Source organism: Rhopalosiphum maidis, chromosome 4, assembly GCF_003676215.2.
Source record: "Rhopalosiphum maidis isolate BTI-1 chromosome 4, ASM367621v3, whole genome shotgun sequence".
Taxonomy (NCBI): domain Eukaryota; kingdom Metazoa; phylum Arthropoda; class Insecta; order Hemiptera; family Aphididae; genus Rhopalosiphum; species Rhopalosiphum maidis.
In genome coordinates this window covers 51422741-51447142 of record NC_040880.1, presented here as the reverse complement: position 1 = coordinate 51447142, position 24402 = coordinate 51422741, and the positions used below count along the sequence as shown (strand labels likewise).

Sequence of the window (24402 nt, the reverse complement as noted above, 5' to 3'; positions counted from 1 at the left end):
GTTCAAAGCTTAAAATGTATTCCTTATTTTTGATCATTTTACAGTGAATCCATTTTATAGTAAATACACTTTTGATAGCGGACATTTATAAACTCCCTAGCATAAACATACTTGAAAAAATAACCCATTCAAATAGCGGATCTATTTAATTCCTCTATGATGGCTGCAGTAGAGGGGTTTCACTGTTGTTGATTGCGTGTACCTATATACCCGTATTATGTCTTAGTTTTGTGTTTATTGTACACAGTATGAAGTAAAAGTGAAATAAAATTCTGTACCTCTCGAGAGTTTGAACTATCCTGTATAAATGGTGATTGATAACGACGTTCCGCAAACATTTCGATAAAAGTGTCACCCTACTTTCTATTCGATAACTGACGGACACAAACAGTTAATTAGTTTTGAAGGGTAAAAATGTCGGCGCACTCGATGAATTTGGATAACGTCCGACTTGTTCTCTTGTTTTTTATTAACTGTGAAATAATAAAAAAAAAACTTACCATCAACAACGTTATACGTTTGCTTCATTTCCCTCCTCTATACGATTTAGATATTTGTCACAATAATGATGTTATGAATGCATAAACAACGGTTGGACTATATAATATATGTGTAATATGTATGTATGGTAGGTTTGTTACATACTATACGAGGTATAGTGACACGTTTGTTTTGAAAAATGAACATCGTGCCATAGGAGAGCACGACAAAAGATGGTTTATCTCCGTTATAAAAAGGGTAGTCTCAGACCGTTTATGCGTATTAATGTAGTAGTCTTCATAATAATATCACTCGATTGAGAATACGTTTTATCTTCTATGCTGACAAAATTGATATATTGTTCTTGTATGTATACCTTTGATAATAATATTAAGCGACGCGTCGAACGTTTTGTTATATACCTATATATGTAATATATTCTGAAGTAATTGAAATGTATTTGACAACCAGTCGTAGCATAAAATCGTTTGACAATGAACAATTTATTTGACTTTTATTTGCACACAAATATACAATACTATGCACATCATAATAATATTTTTATTTAGGTACTATTATATCATTGACGGTACAGCTAATGCCGGAAGAAAGTTACTATGTAGGATATTAAAAAGTTCAAAGTCGCCGGTTTTAAGTTATTTTAATTCGGTAAATTACAATACCTAATCGAGTTAGTAATAGTTGTAATAATTTTTATTTCGCTTTGATGGCAATGAGTTCCAAAAGGTCCGTTTGAAAAATAAATTTATTGGTTAATAATATTCAATACATAGCAGTTTATTGTATATAAACACACGTGTCTGGCGATCGTGTGTATATTTTATATCTGTTCACCTCTGGTAAGCTGTTGAATTTATGGAAAAGACCCCTAACCGCACTTATGTTTATAAATTAATTTGTTTGTGTTGATAAAACGTCAAATGATAATAAAATACTAATCAACTGTAGGTATTCGGAATGTATTATATAATAATCATTTTCGTCTAGCCAAATCTCCAATGTAAGGTATGGGTGGTTGTGGTTTTCCAATTGGAAAATTTATTTTGTTTTGTCACCAACTGTGCAGTTTCACTGCCAGATATAATAAAGTTCTATGCTTGGAGAAGTTCGCTGCACTCAAAACTAAATTAAAGTCGGTATCACATACATGTATAGATATTGATAATCGCGACGTACACTATCGGGACGTATTAGTGAATAAATGGATATGCAAATGTGAAATGCTATATTTTATAATACATATTGTGCCGCTAAACGTCATCGTTTGCGCCAGTTAATTATCATTATTACTTGTGCGTTCAATCGAATAGAATTTCACTTAAGTCATAGATAAATGCATGTAAATATGGTTGGTTTATAGATGTTTTACAAATTTTATGAGCCACTAAAATAAATATAGTCGACAATGTGTAAATGTTAAATTACAAATTATGTTAGTTTTTATTAAATTATTAAAAATGTTGGTACTCTCAATTCATTGTTGTTAATATCAAGTGTACTAGTAAAGTCTATAATTTTAGATTACTTATAGGTACTAATTTTTGTTTTTACGAGTCATTTATAGTCACTTTACTTCTAAAACCAATTTTCCTCATTTATATTTCTCTCGGGTAACCTAGGTCTAAGTTTCCGTTCCCATCTGATTTTTAATCCTTCAGATTATTTTTAATCACATTTAGCTATTTTTTCCTTGGACGTTTCCGTCGTATTTCCTAATCTATTTGATTTACCACATTTATTCATCTACTCTCCACGCACAACCAGCTAAAGCAAATCTTGAACTCTTAACAAACTACATTAGAACTTATATTTTTGTGTACATAATTTTTTTGACTGATCATTTTATCTCTTTTCCATTTTTACTCCCTATCATTAAATAAAGGACCATTTCTTTTTTTTGAAAATTTTCTCTTTAACACGAAAAGCTTATTGAAGCTCGCCCTCCTTTTTTGTATGCTATTATGTGTTGCAACTAATACGTATTGATAAGTTGTTAACAGTTTCTTTCTATAATAAAACAGAATATTATGTGTATGATAAGTGTTGAAAATTGTGGAATGCAAAATTAAAATATGTATATATTACATGTTAGGTTTTTTTATAATAATTTTTTAATTTTAATTATTTTATAAATTTGAATTAAAATTTAATTCATACATTATTTACTGTATAGCTTCTTTTAAAAGCTATTAGGGGTCTCTAAACTACGGCCTGCAAACAAGTTTTAGTCGTCCCCTCCCAAAAAAGGATGGTAAATAATCTAAAAATATGTGTAATCCAAAGTCGTTATCGCGCACACGTGTCAATTATCACTTGTATCGGCTATGTCGTAATTGAACGATTAAATTTAAACAATGAAAGAGATTAGCCACATCAATCGACAACGTCTGTTCAATTATCTCTATACCTACGTATTTAGATTAAAAACAATTTGCAATTGAATATATATCTATAAGCTACAACTTATTTGTGTGAACAAAGTTTTTCTGAAATGAAATACATCATATCAAAATATAGATCGGCCATGTCTGACAAACATTTGGTGTCAATTTTTAAAATTGAAACCAGTAATATAGAACCTCAATTTGATAAAATATTAGCAAAAAACCATACATTTCATACTTCTCAGTAATAAAAAAATATGGTTAAAATTAATATTAAGTATCGTATATTTAAGTATATTATAAGAACCATTTTAAAAATATTTATAAGTGTATATATTTCTATAAAATTAAAGATTATATGTGTTCATACATTTTGGTTTGCTAAATGCTTTTGATATCTTATTATATGCCCCACAAATAAAAAAGGTTGGAGACCCCTGTCTTATAGAATGCCGAAGTATAGTGATAGACACTTACTATACAGCAGAGCAACCTTTCATGTTTTTGTCTTAACGGATTTTTATTAAACAGACGAATATTATGTAATTTTATTTGAACTATGTTGTTGATTCCAAAAGCTATCTAAATGCCCTGTTAATTTATTGTTAAATTAGATGTTGTAAGAGTATTGTATTAATGCAGTTCTATGAACCATATAATACTCGTAGTAATATAAACAGAAAGATTCGATATTACCGCGTAGTTTATACTGGTTATTTATTCCCTTCGCACAGTTTAAATTTGTGTCTTAGGACTATCTATTCAAGATACGGAGTTTAATTAATTTATAATGTAATTAAACCTCGTAGCGTGTGTGTAGTTTTCAAATCTCCCTTTACGTAGTTTATCCTTATCATTACTGCAACTACGAATGGATAGATTAAATTATACGTTTGTAAATTGTTTGATGATTTATTAAAATATTACAATTATATGATACTCAAGAAATAATTTACTGTCGTGCCAAGTATTTATATTTTGATTTAAATTTCTATTTTGATCAGTAAAGTTATTTTTTCTTATAGTTGAAAAAATACAGATTATTATTGATGAATGTTAAAATATACTAATTGAGTTATTTGGGGTAGATTAGAATAACTTAAAATGTTGGTAGGTTAGGTTAGGACTCCATAGCTCTATAAGTATAATCTCTTGACAACACACTTGTAATAACCATAATAATATATCGTCGTATTACTTGTCGTATTTTTTGTGGTCTTATAACTATTCAAATACCTATGTTAGTTTTGTTTAAAATAAAAACAGTTTTACGTTTGGAATTTTTATACATTGTGTTATGAACATTACGTTTTAATGAGACGATATGCATATTTATATAGTAATTTGATATTGTCGTAATGGCAGAGGACGCCTAAGTAATGCATAATAACATTTTTAATGTAATATTATAATGAGGTTTACGCGTCAAGTATTCTACAAACTGTCGTAAAAAATAAAAAATATTAACTGTATAATATTTGCACGCCGCTTAATTGTTCTTATATATAAAAATAATGTTTTCGTCTACCGTAATTATTTGAGCTTGTAAACAAATTGAAGCACATCGTGGTATGGATAAATTATTGCATTATAAAGTAACTGGTTCGTCGTCGATTGGAGTCTTGTATTTTACTTTTTAATGTACAGCGCCTCTCGGTCATTAGTTATTATGGAGTATCATCCAGAATCCAAACACTTATTTGATGCGGTAAAATGAATAACTCACTCGACAGTCAATTAAAATAATTACAGATACATACTCTTGCATTCAACACTTGACTTAATATAAAGTGTGAACCTTGAACGTTGCTTTTAATAGTATTGAATAAAAAATGTATTTTTAATCGAGAAAGACTATAGTGGTTAGAGTACGACGTTTAAATATTTATATACACGTTAATATAACATATACATATAAATATTTATATTTCATTGAAACCGTTTAAAATCGAATATGTGTTGCAGATATCAGTGAGAGATTAAACCAAAAATATTTTTTGATACCAAACGTACTTTGATAGCTAGATTAATATTAAAACAACAAATTGATCCACCGTTAAAAATTTTCTATTCAAACGAAAGATCAATAATGTTTTTTGTATCATGGTAGGTATATGTGATTAGATAGTTTTTATTTATAAATATTGTGGGTCGTTGTGTAATTTTTAACCTTCAAAATACAATTCAAGAACGTTATTATTTTACATAATTGTATTATGTTTATTTTTAAAATTGCTTAAAAAAATATATAGTTGTTACAGAAACGTTATACGTTTTTTAGACGGAGATAACACATACAAGTTTAGCATCCTCTTGATTAGAAACTAAATCGAAACGTTACATCAGGTACTGGTTTGAGGTGCGTATAAATGGTCAAACAGTCCGATGTCATTCGACGTCATTGACGTCACACGAGGTTATATTTAACGAGTAATAAGCATGTTGTATTATAATATTATTCGGTAACTCCTAGAAGTCCGTCTATCATTTACAGTTAGGAATAATGGGTTTTTAAGAAGGCGAGTGTCCAACTGTGCATTACTATGTTAAATGTAGATTTTTGTTAATTCATTAAGCTGATAAACAGTTGTATAATATTTAATTTAGCAAATTTTGTTATGTAAACTATGGGTACACAATAATGAAAATGATATTTCCCAATAATTGGAGATTTAAAGTTTGATATTTTGTCATATGTCGTTAACGCATGTAAGATGATTATTTAAAAGGTAAAAAATAATTTTATCAAAATGAACCATCGTATTTAAAATAAATTTTTACATAATTTGAAGTAATTAGAAAACCACTAAAATATTATTATTGTTTTTTTTCTAATTAAATATATTTATAATTTATACATACAATAAACATGGTATAAGTTAGTCTGATAAAAATATGATAATAATGTTTAGAATTATTAGAATAGGAAGGCTCCCAGCGGAAAAATTTCGAACTGTGGGACAGGCAATCTCTTGACAATTATAGTGGTGCGATAAGATGTAATTAATTAAACTTTACCTAATCGTTTTTAGAGAGTGAACGCAATGTATATACACGTCCAAAATCTCTACCCACGATGGTAACATCAACAATAATATTAATAATAACACGGTAATATGTATATAGATATGTGTAATAGGCAAACGTGTAATACGATGTACATTACGGCGCTCACAGTATTAATCGCTTATACGAATATGGGTGTATCTATATATACAATGATGTCGACGATACGTATAATTTTGAGTATGCATAAAATTAGCGAGCGATTTCGTCTTTAGCGGTGCGGGATAATAACTTACAGGATCGTATGTGAATATATGATTTAAATTTAAAATATTTGTTTTTATTGCTTTATAGACCACCTTTTCGGTCTTACAGAACAGAGTACTTCACTGGAAATGTTGATGTTTAATTTGTATATCGTTTACTTATTATTTAGCCGATAGGTACATAATTATTTAGGTAAATTAATGTAAGTGCAGTAGAGAATATCCGTTTAAGTTTATATTAAATCATCTAATATAATTTAAGCTATTAAAAGTAGTCGTATTTGGAGAATATGACGCAAACCCATGATCGGAATAATTACATAATTTATGAAATCGTTGTCTTATTACTTATTATATTATTTCACGTTTATACAATACATTATGGTAATATAGCGAGTAAATTGAGACTTGTAACCACTGATCTACTCTAATGAGTGTTTATTATTATTTATGTGTAAGTACCTATACACAAAACTATAATACCTACATAGTTTGCGTGTGTTTATATTTACGATTAACGTTAAATCCGAGTAATTATAGATTATAATTTATTTGTTTCTCCTCTCAAAAATTAGAATTTTAATTTTATTATTTATTTGCTACGATATACCTGTGTCATAAATTATAATTCATAATATTATTTGATATCATTAAAATATGAGTATATACATAACGGATAACGGTAGTGTTTGGTGCTGTATATCATTAAGCTAGTAACTAATAACTATGCGCGTAAACACCAACATTTTATAATTGAGTCATTTATAAAAAAAAATTTAAATGGCTAAGACTATTAAGCACAGTACTTATAATAATCGCATTTCCCGGTCGTATTATTATGTAACGCTTAGCATGGGAAAAATGTTATTATATTAGATGTATAAAAAATATATACTAAATACTTGTATATCTATATATATATATATATATTATGTATATTATATCATATAAAATATAATCTTTTACCCACAACGATTGCAATCAAATTGAAATGTGAACATAAATATTTTTTGCTGTTGTGACGGTATATGAATTGTGCATTAATTACATTATATGGGGTGCATTATATTTTCAAACGTATAAATTATACACGGGAAACTTCCACCCCTTAGAGATTTTTCAAAGTAACGCACATGCATTAAACAATACCTACTAAACTGTTCTCTCTTGGGTTTCTCGTATTTTATTTAAAATGTTTTAGAATATTATTGTATCGATGAATAATTATTTTTTAATAATAATAATAATAAAGAATATACTATAAAAACATTTTAATTTTGGTAGTATATGATATACACGGATAGAGTACGTCGTTGATTTACAGTTTGTAATTTAGGTTACTCCATACTATATTTTATATGATATAGACTATTTTATTTTATATTTTTACCATAAATTTATCCCAAATAAAAAATTTACTTTGGTGTTGGGTGCATTCTTTAAGATTCCTACGAATTGGATGGAACGTGTATTACAATATAATTCAATGATGTAAAATGGTTTATTTTGTGTAATCGTCTATATAATAATGTAATTCTGATGATTGATTCAGCACTTGATAAGACACCAAATGAAAGTGGTCGATTTGTGTATCAATCAAAATAATTGTAATCGAAGATATAGTACGATGCAAATCCTGTCAGTGTTGAAAACGAATTAAATTTTATAAGTATCTGACGTCTGGCAATGGCACACGACGATACTTCGCTCACACGAAAATTAAGTAGCTTAACATTTTAGTTGAGTTTACTTCGCGGCTGAAGAGTTAAAGTTTATATTTTGTTACGTAAATCTTCTTAGGTTCGGGTTTGACGTCTCGCGATCAATGTTATTTATGCCATTCAGCTAATTGTACGACGATTGTCACGATTCGCGAATGAAAGTTATTGGTAAACCATTCAATGGATTAATCGAAATTTATTATTCTGCAGTGACAATTTATTTGCATTTTTCTCATTGGTTCTTTTGGCCCTCCAATCACGTAAATCAGGTTAAAACCATATTTTTTTCAAAACGAAATGTAGAGATGAAAACTGCTAGTCGTTTTAAAATACTTATTCGATATAAGCTGGTTTTCCTAGTAATACGTTTATTTTGTATTTTTAAATGAATGGGATTTTTCTCTACATGACATTATAAGAACTAAAAATATAGTCTTAAGAGAACGCAACATCCGCACGTGTTGTCTCTATCATACAAGTGCGTAACATAGCAAATTTACGCTCAGCAGATCACGTTTGCTACATTAGTTTAAAAATTAGAGTGAATTGATTTATTATGTAACTTGATTGTAAGAACATTATCTGTGTTTGTATGTTGGTTTTTTAAAATTGTTCAGTTTTTTGTGAGTTATGAGAATTTTTAATTTACGTTATATTATATACGCATAACTTATTAAAAAATTCATCTATCGTAAAAAACTATATATATATATGCTAATAGTTAATAGAGGTAGGTATATGTTATTTAAAAAGATTTCTTGAATTTTAATGTAACGACTTGCATTAATATTGACAATTATGTTTCGATAATAGTAGCGCACATAATATGATAGTGTATGCTTTTGATCGAATGACATTGTTCATTGTGAATTTTCTTCAAAACTGGTAATTTAACTTCTGTCTATGTTGCTTTAGATAAATTGTATGTATCGCATTCAAATTCAGGAGTGGAATAGAATAGATAGATATTTTTTTTTATAGCTACGTGCAAGTATTCCATAAATGTTCTACTATAAATATTTATATACTAATTTATGTATAAATTTACAACTATTTCGCTCATATTTAAGGTTAAAACAAGGTTAAATACTAACAAGGTATTTTCCATTATCTTATTATAGTATTGTTTTTTCTAATGATGTAATTCTATGTCTATAAGTAAGGTTATGGTTATCCAGTCCTGTGGATAGGTTCTGTGCTTAACATAAATACGAGAATGCTCATTGTTCAAGGTGTAACGACCACATAGTTAGAGTTTCATTACGAAAGGTAGGCTATATTTATTGGCAACGACGAATCAAGTTAAATATTAAAATTGTAATTTAATAAACTTGCACAATTATTGAAACAAAATTAATTTCACTAGCTTTTAAAACTGTTTTTTTCATACCTTACGATTTGTGGTCATTCATATTAAATATATAACTTACCGATATATAAACTATAGGTTTTGAGTATAACAAAAAATGATTACAATATTATGTCTGTCTATACAAATATATAATTTATGAGGCTATGTGCAATACTTATAACTTACGTGTTTATTGTGGATGAAACAAGACTAAAAAGAATCACGTGGCGAACGTAAAACCACATCCAATGTGTTGTTTATTGTTCATGCCCGATGACTGGGTATTGAGGGGTAAAATGTGGTGATAGGGTTCGTCGAGGGGAAGAAAAGGGTTAGATTTACTGAATGGACTGGTACGGCAGTGCGTCGCACTTAATAGGAAAATCTCAACTGCGATGCTATGAGTTGAAAGTAGCTCTCGTGGGTTGAATAGAATTTATTTTCCTGACCAGAATTCCGTTCCCGGAGGTTTATATCGTATAGTGTCGTGGGGTTACGGGAAATAGGTCTCGCAGCCGATTTCGTCATCGTCTATGGTTTTCATCCACCGGATAAAATTATTATTATAGTTGACCCTCCCCGCGCTACCTGCACTGCACTATCATATCCTCGTACTGTTTCTGCCCGAGCATTTCACAACAGTTGCGATATTATAATAATCGCCGAATACATGTTTTCGTAAAGGTCTCGACAAAAGCTTTATTGTTTCGCCGTTGGCAATGGTAGCTTTAACGCGTGTACAATCCTCTACCGATCCTCGGCTACTCGTCTTCCTCCTTTTACGTCCGGCTTTTCCTGCCATGTTGAACCCATACTCTGCCATAATAATAACCGTCGTCCAAGCTCTAGAGTTCCTTGCTTATTTTTATTTATTCACCTTACAACGAAAACGGTAGACAGGTGGCAATAGTGGTCGTCGAAAAGTTTCTTCAAAAAAATCCGTCTTAGCTTTTTTTATTTTATTAGCAATAATCTGATCAAATAACGATTCACTTAACTGGAACGCGTGTTTTTTTTTATTCAAATCTCGTTAACAAAACGATCCTAACCGATTGACTTTTGTGTGACTTTTTGTAATAGAGCTATAAACAATAAAAAATAAAAATAATTGTACGGTTTTGACTTTTATGTCGAGCATTATTAGACATTTTTTGTGAAAAGTTTACCTAGTCAACGTAATTCGTATCGACTAGTTGTGTTATCGAGAACATTTTTATTCTCAGCGAAACGATGATTATATTGTTTTTACGATTAAGTGATGTAGGTATTTGAAACAAAATTGTTTATGTCATCACATTTTATAGCTATAAAAAGCTTTAAACGTCAACATCTAATTGTTAATTGTACGTAGCAAGTACTTTGTTAAAATTAAATAATTTTCAGTATTTTTATAATCGGTAAAAACTAAAAAAGAATTACGAAATCATGAGAATATTTGTGCAATATATACAAATATTTTCGACAAAATTAATTTAATTTTTTTTATATACTTAATTGAAAAAGAAATATTTGTGGATATTTGAAATTTGCACTATATATTCATACCACTTTTTCTAGACATAATATTATTTTCAAAATTTGTATACTGGTATTTTTGAAGTGTTCATAGATATTTAAAATGTTGGCTTTTTTAAGTTTTATTTTCGACTTATGTTAACACTTTTTATAAACAAAATTTATTTTTTGAAAATTAAATAAGGGTCCTTGAAAGTTTCTATGGAAATCGAAAATGATTAAAAATAAATTGTAATCGCATCTTTTTTTATTAAGCATTTAATGTTCAAATTATCATTTTTTTTATTCGATGAACATATCAAAATATTTAATACATGTTAAAATATTATGCATATTAAATTTTTGAATATTTTTAGTTTTTTTTTTCTTTTGTTATAAATATTGATAAAAATGTTTTATTTATTAAAACGCTTATTAATTTATACGAGGTTCCTCATAAGTTTGTTATAAAAGCAATTTTAAAACATAAAAAACGCATAGGCATAATTTTTTTATAATCGTTTAAAGTTCAAACTCTGACAAAATTTGTTAAAACACTAAAGTTTGACACACCAAATTATTATTGGAAAATGTAATTATTTAAATTATTTACATTATCAATCATACATAAATTGTGTAATATGCTTAGAAATAGAGACTGTCATACTTTTTTATGTCAGATTCGTTTTTCGTTTCACGACTCATGTTCATCATATCTATTACAGTATGACTTCATAATGTCATACACACTTAAAATTTACTCAAACTAAGTGTTGTATAAAACAAATAAAAAAGTTTTTTTGTCCAAAAAAACCTACTTTGATTTTCAAACGTATCTTTCTGAAATATTGTTGATGATCTAATCAATTTTCCTTTTTAACTTATTTTTTAAACTGAAATTTTTGTTAATTATTTCAGTAAAACTTTACAGTATAATAGAATTATTGTTAGTATTCGATTAATTTTATTAATGGATTTATTGACATTGATTTAATATGAAATTTAGAATTTATACCTCAGTAAATACTCTAGTTAAAGACTATTCAATTATATTTATTATATAATAATCCATAAAAGAACAATTGTGTTTCTAAAATGATTGTGTAGTAACAATGAAAAATTAAATAGTTTTATGGTACAATATCAGGTATAATAATTTAATACTCTACAATGTAATAATACTAACGAGTTTATCAAAAATTATTTTAATATAGTTACTGTGGAATTATTTTTCATTTAGTTTAATAAAATGTTTTGGTGTGTATGTTATGTTATATTTAATTAAAATGATAAAATTGGATTTTATATGAGGATGTAATTGAATGAGATATTAGAATATCTCCATGCTTGTTAATACGAAATATATTAAGATTTAGATTTATTAAAATTACGGGATTTAGGGATTTTAAATACATCAATTGACGTTATGTTATGAGTGTAATCTAAGTCATAAATTAAAATATACCACTCTACGTATTTTTCTTTAATTGGTGAGTTACTATAAAATCTTTTAGAAATGTGCGTACCTATACTGTATGCTGAAAAATAAAATTATTAAATTATGTGTCAACATTTTCGGGATGTATTTGTATATAGTAAACAAAAGAAAATGTCGATCGTCATCAAACTAAATAAAATAATAAATCATTTTATAGTCACGAATATTGTTAAATCTAGTTCTCTTCCTCCGTTCAAATTTATGGACCGTAATATGTCAAGCCTAATTGGATAGCGATGAAACCCCGCGAGGTTTCAACTCCATTAGCTGTTTGTGAACTCTTCTTCTCTAGGGTAAAAGACATTTTGAAAGTTTTATTAAAAACAGACCATTGGTGCGCGGGTTTCTGACAAATCGTATTATGACCGAGAAATATGATACTATAATGAATGAAATTATATTTTAAAATTTAAATTGCATTATATGACTGGATAATTAAGCAGTTAGTCTAGTATACATAAATACACATTGTAAACATTTTTAACAAATGAATATTATCAAACTATAAACATCAAATATTTGTAAGTTTAATAAGTTTATATATATATATATATATTAAAAAAAATGACAAAAATTAACGTATAATAATGGAAATTAGAATAACAATATCAGTAGATTACAATCTAACGTAAAAATGACTAACCATAGATGATTTTTAGCTGGGGCGTATTGGTTGTCTTTATTAATATTAGTATTTTTATTGTGCCTATTTAATTGGTTTTTCAATCCTAATGGAACATCAGGTCATATAAGATTTGAACAAGTGTTTTAATTTTAAAGTTGATAATCGCATTAGAATATGTGCCTTTTGAAGTTATTCGGTTTATACATAATATACCAAAAATATATATTCATTTATAATTAAAATGTGTTGGTTGGTGAGACTGAGAATTTACAAGAAGTGGTACAACATTCGTTCAAGAATCTCATTATATGAAAACTTTGGCAAAAGTCGAAAATATATAAATTGCCACCAAATTATAATTAGAGGCACGTCAATAAGAGAGTATTACTTAAAGTAAATTTAATTGAGTCATGCTTGAGAAGGTCTTAAAAAGTGATTTATAAATATTTAAGTTATTTACACCTATAGTTTTATATATCACATTCGTTTTTTATCCCAAATGAGAACGATACGCATACAATATTCAAATTTCATGTGGTTGTATATCTCAAGCAAATCAGATTTTTCGTTTTTAAAAAAGCATCACGCAGTGGGGTAGCGAAATATTATTTTATGTCAAACAGTCACAAATCAACAGAAACGTTGGTTGCTTGTGGTATGATGAAGTGACAAAAATATTTGTAAAATGACGATTAAAAAGGTAACGTGGCAGTTTATTCAATGGAAACGACAACAGGTTTAGGTTTAGTACTCGGAATGATAATAATATATGCCAAAATTTGTTATATTTTAAAATCTTATCTGGGGGACATAATTATTTTTTAAATTTTATAACTTGTTATATTTACCATAATATCAAATAAAATAAATAAATAAAGCATTAAATAGTAATAGTAATATTATTTTAGTTATGTGAAAATAGTTTATTTTGAGAAAACAATTGTATATGTAATTTATTTCATTATTTATAATATGTGCATTTTATTTAATCTGATTTTAAAATACAAAAATATATAAATGCTTTACGTAATAGAGAAAACAGTGCCCTAAAGTCAAGTGCATATTATTAACATAGTTTTTAATAAATTAGTTGTTATGAACATTTTAATGTTAAATATTAATAAAATTAACATATCATTTGTGAGAATTTGTGCATAATGTATATAAATTTCATTAGAATATTGTTAATTTGTATTTATTACAAACACCAAGGTATTTGTTTATAAAAATTAACATTTGTTGAAAATTAACTGACTATTTTAAACTCATAAGTATATAATAAAAACGTCTAAAAAATTTTAAAAATTTAGTGAGAAATTATATGTTACCTTACTTTTAAATACGTATAATAATTTTTATTTTAGCTGTTTAAAAATAGTTACGTTATAACTTAAAATTCTGAGAATAGTTTAGTTAATTTGAATAGTAGATGTTAAATTGTCTCCTAGTCCGATTGTATAGTTTGAAATAAAACTGAGTATCATACAATTTGGGTATAATCTTACGTATTTGGTTCTGATAAAAATAAGATAATACGAATTAAATTTTGAACATATTATTGAATTTTACTTTGGTTGATTAAATCTAAACACTATGAACCGTGAACTGTTTAATATAGAATATTTAATTAAAAACCGCCAATCTTCGAATAAGGAATTTAATTAAATCCAGAAGACCTAAATTAAGGAGGTGAATATAGATAAATGTATGCATAGGTATAATGTTTATTTATGTTTTATAAAGCCATATTCCTATAATTAGTGTATTTGCCACGTGCACCGATTATTAAATGGTCTTTTAATTTACTACAAAGTGTTATGTTGGAATACGTATTTTTGATAAAGTTATCATTATTGACTAACTGAGTGCATTTTGAACTTTTTTTTTTTTATATAAAATAAAATAATAATAATAACAAACATTGTATATGAATAAAATATAATACCGTTAAATTATGCTATAATACGATGTCCATTGTTAGAAAATAAAGTTACTTATGAATGTTACGGCCAATGTCTATTTTTCATAGACTTTGAAGTGGTGTGTATTTTTTCATACAAAGTTACAACTATAAATTCATGCAAATTATTTGTTAATTCAGATCATAATTCTCGAAATATTTTAATGAAGTTGAAAACCCATTTACTAGTCATATATAGAGCTTATTAAAAATGTTGTGCATAGAAAAAAATTTAATGAAATCTAAGAATAAAATATGAGAAAATCCGCTTTGCTCAGTACTACATTTATTGATTAAATTCGACGGATAATTCCGATTTTTCTACTGTCTACTACGTGTTAATAATGTGAAACATCGAAATTCTATCAAAATGTTACATAATATAATATAGGCTTTGATTGTCCATCACAAATGAAACAAAAGTACATTTGGTAAAAAACCAAATGTCTTTTCCTTTTCGTTCGTTTCGGATCAATATAGTCTGATCCATACCTTAAACTTAATCAAATGTATGACGTCGATTTATGGGATTTATAAACAAGGGCAAATCACCTTCTCTACTACCAAAATTATCATCTACTACACTACCATATATGTATACATAGACATTTTTTTTAAATCTACGCTATTTCTAAGTAGTCACCACCGAGACTAACATTTTTTCATTTATATACACTGCCCCACTCCTTCCCCCCGATTATCATATTTACTGTTATACTGAACCGACATAGTTGTTTGTCGCCTCATTTAAACGAATGTGATATATGTGACATTATATCATCTTCTATTAATAATGTAATTGCAGTCGCCAAATGTTCACCTATCCAAGATGACATGGGACAGGAAAATCACAAAATCCAATAAATAAGCGGTTGGGTCAATCACGGGAAAAATGCCCTTTATGTAAATATATATAAATAAAATTGACGGTTGTTAAGATCAAAATCGGTATGGTTATTTTAAGACAAAATACTGGATTCATATATTTTGTTATGATATTAGTAGGTCATAATAATACGGTGTTTATAGAATTATCGCAATAATTTCTATAATATACTTATTATTGCTATTTTGTAGTGTACCTACTACAAAAATTCCAGTAGGAATTTTCATTGCATGATATTTAACAATTGAGTGTATGAAAAAAAAAAATAAAAATTTAGAATAAGTAGTACTTATTAGTAGTTATATACAAATAGTGTACTATAGAAGTATTCTTCATTAATATAGTATATCTACGAAGTATATTTGAAAAATATGTGTTGTATAACAGATTCAAAAACAAAATTAATTTATATATATACAATATACATGTATTGTCATAATAATGTAGTACATACGATCAAAATGAATAGATTATCTTTTCTGTAGTCGAATTATATAATATTATATCGCGTTTTTGTCAAGTTTTATTTATAGTTACTTTAAACATTTTCAGCGTGTAGGGCTTGGCTTTACTTCTAAGTCATATGCGTTTTATATACATTTTTTTTTATACTTCAGTTGTATTTTTTTTATAAACCCTTTTTGTAGTATAGGGAGGAAGTAATCAAGAGTATATATATATATTATTTTGTAGGTAGCATCGTAAGCAATCGATCAGAAATAATGTCACGCGTAGATTGCACTTCGAGATTTGGTCTTAATTTTCCGCGAGAAAACCCATATTTTACCTCTATCCTATAAATTGTTTTCAGTACCAACTATTGGCAGCATGTCATAATATTATGTTATATCGCTTGATTGTAAAACGTACGCAATAGAGAATCTCTCGATATGACATTAAGATTTATTATCGCTGTTTTATAATTTAGAGTTATATATGTACTATAATAAGCCATTAACAGATCTTGTTTACCGTGTTATACAATACACACAGTACACATACACACACTATATACATTATACAGAATATTAATATTTTCGTTGCAGCATTAAATTTGTGTGCATAGTATTCCATGTTTGTGGTTGTCTGTTGCTCTGCGTTTACGATAATTTTGATACAATAAAGTCAATATCTACAACAGTAATAAACTCGTGGATTTCAAATTATGCGACAATCGCATGCGACTATTTTGTTTACACCACAATATTAATGTAGTTTTCATTATGAATGCATTATTCATCAGTTATTGATTATTAAGAAGGGAATTTTGACGTCCAATGAATTGTAATGTAATGGGGGGGGGGGGAAATGAGTCGATTGATGGTTTTCATATTCCTATTTTGTTGGTCTTATTTGCTGTCAAAAAAAAAAAAAAAAAAATAATAAGAAAAAAAGTATTTTATTCGACATAAATATGAGTATTATTTTGTTATAATTTGGTGTGTGTTCAACTAGAAAGAAAGGATAAACGAATCGTATTACAAACACAAATACTACTTGTAAAAGCCCTACTGCTCTGTATACTTAATCGTGGTCGAATAAATGTCAACGAGGCAGGAAGTCACCGCGTTCCTATACGTTATGAATTCTAACATAACATTTGTTTGTCTATAAGGCGTTCGACGTTCTGTCTTACTTTGTTTAACAAACGTACATTATTTATACAAATAGCGTGGCGAGGACTATTTTTAAATGTAAAAAAAATCCATTGTAAAGTCTTGTCGTTTTCATGGCCCATTTTCAATCGAACACAAAGCTTCAATGAATAAATATATGTTTACGTGAATGTTTACCAATATATTGGTGAAACAATATTTCGACTTTATAGTAAGTGTATACATGTATAATATATGTATAATATGTATAATGTATATGTGAATGTGTGTGTAGGTAAACGACGGGACGGATTTTCATCGACTGCCGAAAATATATTATAATATATTGAATTCGATTTGTGAAGTTTACGCGTGTGAGACTTTCGAGCGGATATACATACGCGTTCACTTAAATCCCGTCCCACCTCTCGTTGTTTTTCCCGCACTTATGCCGAAACCTCCCCTGCCGTTGTATCTGTTTTCTTGCGTGTTTGTGTAGTTGTTTTTTCGTTTATTATACAAGCTAACACGCTAACAAGTTAACGGAATATGTCAGGTCAGGCGTTTTAATTATGTTGTGTCTGTAGAGGGCGAATTGGTGGAGCGTGTTTGCGGGGAAAGGGGTGACCTTTTAAAACTCTGCGCGCCGTCAGTGATGCATGTATTTATTACTTTTATTATTATTATTATTATTGTTGCTGTTGTTGTTTTTTACGATACCAGAGATGCTTTTCGTATATCGTGTTCGAGTAATTATCGTAATAACTTAAACATATTATATGATACTATTATAACTGCGAAACTCGTCGCTGGTTTAATTTTGTATACGACACGTGGGTTAACTTACAGATCTCTCGAACTAGATGGCTCGTTGTCTTCGTGGTCTTCCGACGACATGGCGATCGTCGTATCCATGCCTTGTTGTTGGGCAGCTGTCATCACCTGGAATCATGTACCACGAAAAGTTGTAATGTTTTGCAGACACACATATGGCCGAAATATAATATAAAAAGGTATATTTCGAGTATTATGAGTTATTTTTGTAGGGCATTGTTTGTGTGATACAGTGTTCATTCGTGTGTTTCAACAATTCTATTATTTAATTTCGCTTTGGTTAATTTCATACAAATATTAAAACGTAGTGGTTTAAAACTATCGCTTCTTTTCCACTAACGTACACGAATACAATAAATAATACGTACGTATTATACTTATTATTTTTTAAGGAGTTGGGTTTTTTTTGTTTTAGTCGTATCGTTAAATTTTGGTTTAGTACTTTTGCGTGCATATAAATTAATAATTATTTAATTTTATTGATTCTATCAAGGTATCTAACCCTTTGGGATTATTCAATTCGATTGCTTGTAACATATAGCGGCCGATTTTTCATCCCTTTTTGATAAAAAAAATAAGTTATAGAATGAATTACATTCGATGATGAATCACTTCTCAATGTCGGATAAATGTTGTGTATATATATATAAATTACCTCCTCTTATACATTACGTCAAAAGATCGTTGTATCGGACAATACATGCAGCTTATGTGATAGGGTTCTGTCAATAAAATCGGAAATTTCACAAATTAAATTTCTCTGAAATCAATAAAAAGTTGCTTTAGAAAATATGTTTGGTATTATAAAAAAATAAAAATTGTATCATTTATTAGTTTTATCACCAAAATAATAAATTAAAAATTACATTAAATAAGAAATATCGCTAAGAAAATTACTGTGTATATTTGTTTTAAAATAGTTATTATCATCGAGTTATATATCAAGGTTCATAATAATATGATTACTTCAATTGACTAAATTTACTATTCATAATGTGTTGATAATGATCCATTAAATCTTTAGAAATATATTTTTTTATTATCTTATAATTTGTATAGAATTATTTTTATAAGTAGATATTTTAATGTTATAAATATATTTTTTTTAACATTTTGATATTTTCTTTAGTATTAACAATCGAGTTATAATATTATTCTATAATAATTATAGAATAATATAATTAAAAATTATCTATGATCAAAGTTATAATAGTCTATAATTTATGTTACATTATTTATTATATTATGCGCGTTACGTAGCTTAGAAATTATGGTATAATAAAAATTGATTAATGTATATGTTTATAAGTTGATAACACGGCGTTCCGTATATGTGTTATTACTACATCGGTGCGTAGAAGACGAAAATCAATTGTAAATAATACATAGTAAACTTTTTTTTGTCCATTAATTGTACAATATACTGTCTAGTGTCTATGGCAACCTACTGTCTTATAATTATTCTAAATATATTGTTTTCTTTAAAGCTTACGATGTTTTATTATTCTATGCAATTTATATTATGGGAAAATCTATTCATGTAATAAAATCAATATATTAAAAAACTTATATAATAATTTATTTAAATATTGTGTAATGTTTATTTAGTCATACAAATTCAATATAATACGTTATGTGTACTTAACAATTTATTTATATTCCTATAGAATTTTTAAATTATATTTGATAAATTAATATTACCATAATATAAATTCAAAAACTTTTATAGGGTACTTTTTTTTGTTTGCCAATTTTTATACAGGGAAAATGCTAATATTTATAAAAGAAAATTACATTGAACATTAAACGCCACGTTTAAAATTTTTTACTAAGAATTTTTTTTGTTACGCATATGATTACACACCCAAATAGAAAATATTCTTAAGTTATTTTATTATATATAATAATATACGCATTGAGTTATTATAAAGAATGTGACTTACTGTTATTGTTAGTGTATGAATGTTTATAGATAATAATGTTGGTAGGTTTTAAGCTATATATATGTTAATTTCATGGTGGTGTTTTAATCAATTTTTAAATTTTAATGTTTATTAAAGATTTTCATTTTAATATGTTATTTTAGATTACAGTTATTGAGTTGTTTATATAAATTAATAAATAATAGTTATTAAGTATAATATTCAAATAAGTTGTTCATTTATAAGTTTAAAAAAAAATGTAGGTATACATATTATTTAAGTATAATAATTATACTGTATTTAAATACAATAAGTTAAAAGTTAGATTAATTACGATAATTATTCTATAAATTCCTTAATAAGAGGGAGGTGAATATTATCTAAATAAGTGTAGATAATAAAATTACATCCATACAAATGTACGTAGTTATAACTTAATGATTTTAATATCGCATTTTTATTAATTAAACATAATAATAATAAAAACAAATCCTCGCATAAATTTTTCACAGTGGTTTATTTTTTATTTTTAAAAAACGTTGATATTTTTATTATGTATTCGATTTATTGTGTTATAAATCATAACGTTTCTGAATTTTGAGTATTAAGTTTTAGAAAGCTTTATTAATGAGTTTATCTTCTGTATATCGTACACAAAAACGAGAGACATAAAAGTTTTAACTATCATAATTAAAAGAGGGTATAGTACATAAGGGATTGAGAAAAAGTATATCTGTTTTATTATTCCCTCATGTTAACCTAATCGTCTACGAAAAAGGTGACAGTATGAAAAGTTCAACGATCAAAATTTTTAACTACATCCCTTTGGTATTGGGTCATTGGGGAGTGGTTTTATATTCACCTTTATTGCACAATAAACATATTTTTGTAGTTTTCCGGTTAAATATTATAAAGCTGTGTTAATGAATTATTTTATATAACTTTTTTGTATTTTATTTACATGAGTATAATAGCTAAAATGCATGCATTGTTATGTATACATAATTATTATATATAGAATCCCGAGTTAGAATCATAATATTATAATAATTATTAAACACGCACATATAAATGTTTTCATATCGTTGATTTTTTTCATAAGTTATAATTTAAACGTTTTTAAAATATGAAATTAATATTAATCAATAATAAACGATTAAAAATACAGGCATACTTCTTTTATTTTTATATTTTATTCTAAAATTTAAATTTTAAATTTAGTGTAGTTCACTTGTATTATTACAAATTATTTGTATATTTGTAATTATAACTATATAATATTTAGCGTACACATTTTAAGTGGTGGGAAAAATAAGTATAAGTTTATAGTATAGTTTAATTATTAGTGTAAAAACCATCGTCTCATTTGTATATACATTATAATCAAAATATTTTATTTAATAATAATTTTTTTTGTAAAGGATTTAGTTATTTTTATTATTTAAAATAAATTGTACGTGTATAACTTTTTTGAAATGATTAAATAAACAAGGATGGTTTTTAACAATTATTACATTATATTATGTAGACTACAGAGGTTAGAATAGCTTTAGTTGTCCCCATTTATGTCATTGCAGTACACTTATACAAATTTGTAGGACTTTTGTCTTTGGTAATTTTAGTAGTTAATTATATTGTTGTATTAATATTTTTCTATGATAATTAATTCATAAAACTGTTTTAGAATTGTTTATATATTTTTGTAAAATTGTTTGGTATACAAGCAAGTTATACCTTCATCTAATTAAGTATAGATATTACGATATTTATTTTTTAAGAGTTCAGAAGTTTAAACAAAACAATTTCACAGATGTTTTGAACTTATAGTTACGTATTATTCTGTACAAAGCTGTGTTCATAATATGAATATATTATATTTGTACAGTCTATAATATTATATTGTCATTTACGTTGTTGACATCTTAAAATAAATATTAATATATTTTAACAAAGACTGAAGAAATTGACTTCTTGTTCAAAATATTCCTTATTCAACTTTTAAAGTTATTTAGAATTTTGTTCATTGATCGTAGAAAATATATATTAATTGAAATATTTATGGAAATTAATCTTCTGTTATTCTTGAAATTATTTATGTAATCTCTTTAAACTAATTTAAATTAAATTTAAGTATAGAATAAATCCTTTTCATAAATGTTATATTCAAAACATTATTAAATCTATAGTTTAATGGTATTTTTCGACATGAATTATAAATAATATTATTATTTATTTTTGAGGACTAGTTTTAATGACATAATTTTTCTCGTACAATTTAACGTTCTACGAGATTATTGGTTATTTAAAATAATTAACATTCAAACATAATTTGATCAAATAAACTGTAAAATATTAATAATAATTGTAACTTATTTGAAAAATCTATTGGTTTTTAAATATTACAAGATTTCATAAATTTAAAATAACATTAGGTTAGGTTTGGAGGAAAATAATAGATACTTTTATAGAATTATATTTCACGGTGTAAGTACATTTAATTTATTCCCGCTTCTGTTTTGTAAATTTGAATATTATTTTCCATTTAATTGGCAGTTTAAAAAAGTGTATTAATAACTTTTAACTCATTGCATTAAAAAATATAGTTTGTTTTATTGAAGTTATTTATTAGTATATCGCTTATTTACGTAAGTGTATTGAGTATGTGCAGGAAAAGTACGTAGAATTGTCTGTGTTAAGATTTGCATTTTGAATAACGCAATAAAATGTACGATGCCAGTTAATTTTATGTACTACTCTTTGGCATTACTATACGATAACATTATATAATTTGATGGAATTGTCCGTATTGAATAGAATTTACCATTTGAAATAGCCATACCGACGTATACAAAACGATTTGTTGAAGGTAAGAAAATTGTTCACTGACTATTGTTACACTGTATACTAGCGTTTGTTGACTTTCGGAATATAGATGTCCGGTAAATGTTAACATTTAAATTTGCACGTTTTTGTTATTTTTTAGACTTATTCGGTTTTTTTTTTTATTTGAAGTGCAAACGTGCTATATTATGTTATTTATTTATTTTTTTACTTTGCATATTATATGTAATTATTATCACGCAACGGTAAGCCGCAACTATATCTTGTCATTTCAAATTGCATAAATGTGTGATGTTTTTAGTCTCTCAAATGCTTCTGCACTTTCATGCATTTATATTTCTAAGTGTTGAAACCTTAAAACTTAAAATCCACCCAAAAAAGGGTAAATTGATATTCTTTTTTATGTGCAGCATATAGATTTTAAGTAGTTACAAACGAACATTAGTATACATTAAATTGAATAAAAATCAATTTCGTAAACACCGGTCGCTGAGATTGTGTTTCATAAATTGTTTGATTCTAAAAATAATTTTATTTTCCAGAATTTTTACCAAGCATATAACGATACATTTTTTTATTATATGAATATTGCCAGTCATCGGTGGGGTTAAGTTATTGCGACAGTCAACATTTGCTAAATGCGCTCATGCGTTAATCTTAACATTTGTACATACATATACTTCACGTGTGAATGGAGTTTCTCGGTAACTTGACTAATGTTTTCGGTTCGTTGCTAATTTACTACCCAATTTATAAACGACAGGTTCCTTTCAATTATTTCCACGGTACGTTCAAAAATATTTCTGAAAAATCTGTTTAACAGATGTATGAGGTTTGATTTTTATATTAACTAAATAAAATAATTTAAATTATTTTTTTGCAAATTATTTGTTAGTTAAATAAATTTTTCTTTCCTTTCCATTTCGAAACAATGCGTACCCATAAGGTCTTAATCAATAGAGAATATACTTTATTTTAATGTATGTTTCACATAATATTAGAACAATTTTTAATCGATAAACTCATTTTCATAAAAAAGTAAATTTGTAAAGTACTTTTACATCTTTAAGTTATAATTGTGATTACTTTTATTTTCTCTATTAGTTTTAACGTTTTTATTTTACTTGAAATCATTGATTTTGTTTATGATTTAAATGTACGTCTTAGTGCATGTATTTATTTGGTAGCATTAAAAAAGTATAAATGATGTGATTTGTATTCATACAACATTTTACATTATGTTAATTTTAATTTACCCATACATTTTGTAAATTTTATTTTAAATTCCAAAATAACGGTTTATTTTGTTTGCAAAGTGGTTGAACAATTTATTTTAAGTTTTACTTAAACTAATTTCTAAGAAAATAACTAATTAAATCTATTTTAGGTATATACTATTTACCAGATTTTTTTCTCATTACCATTTATATTTAGGTCTTACGAATTTAAGAATGTGCTGTTATATTAAAAATATATAGGTGTAGGTATAATCTTTTCAAAATTGCGATTGAAAATTTT

At 26.7% G+C, this 24402-nt stretch overlaps 2 protein-coding genes across 4 annotated transcripts in view; one reads left to right on the top strand and one right to left on the bottom strand.

The window, feature by feature from the left end:
- LOC113557509 (14 kDa phosphohistidine phosphatase) overlaps positions 1-24402 on the top strand; it is a 153322-nt gene that overhangs the window by 19211 nt on the left and 109709 nt on the right. The window lies entirely within an intron of this gene.
- LOC113557508 (arrestin homolog) overlaps positions 1-24402 on the bottom strand; it is a 94928-nt gene that overhangs the window by 15047 nt on the left and 55479 nt on the right. The window contains exons 2-3 of one of the 2 annotated variants that reach the window (XM_026963076.1): positions 18777-18881; positions 18135-18229 (exon numbers count right to left, since the gene is read on the bottom strand). In XM_026963076.1, coding sequence (XP_026818877.1) covers positions 18135-18226 — 92 coding nt within the window. In that variant the 5' untranslated portion in view covers positions 18227-18229; positions 18777-18881. The remainder of the gene's footprint in view (positions 1-18134; positions 18230-18776; positions 18882-24402) is intronic. The other variant, XM_026963075.1, reaches the window with a different exon arrangement.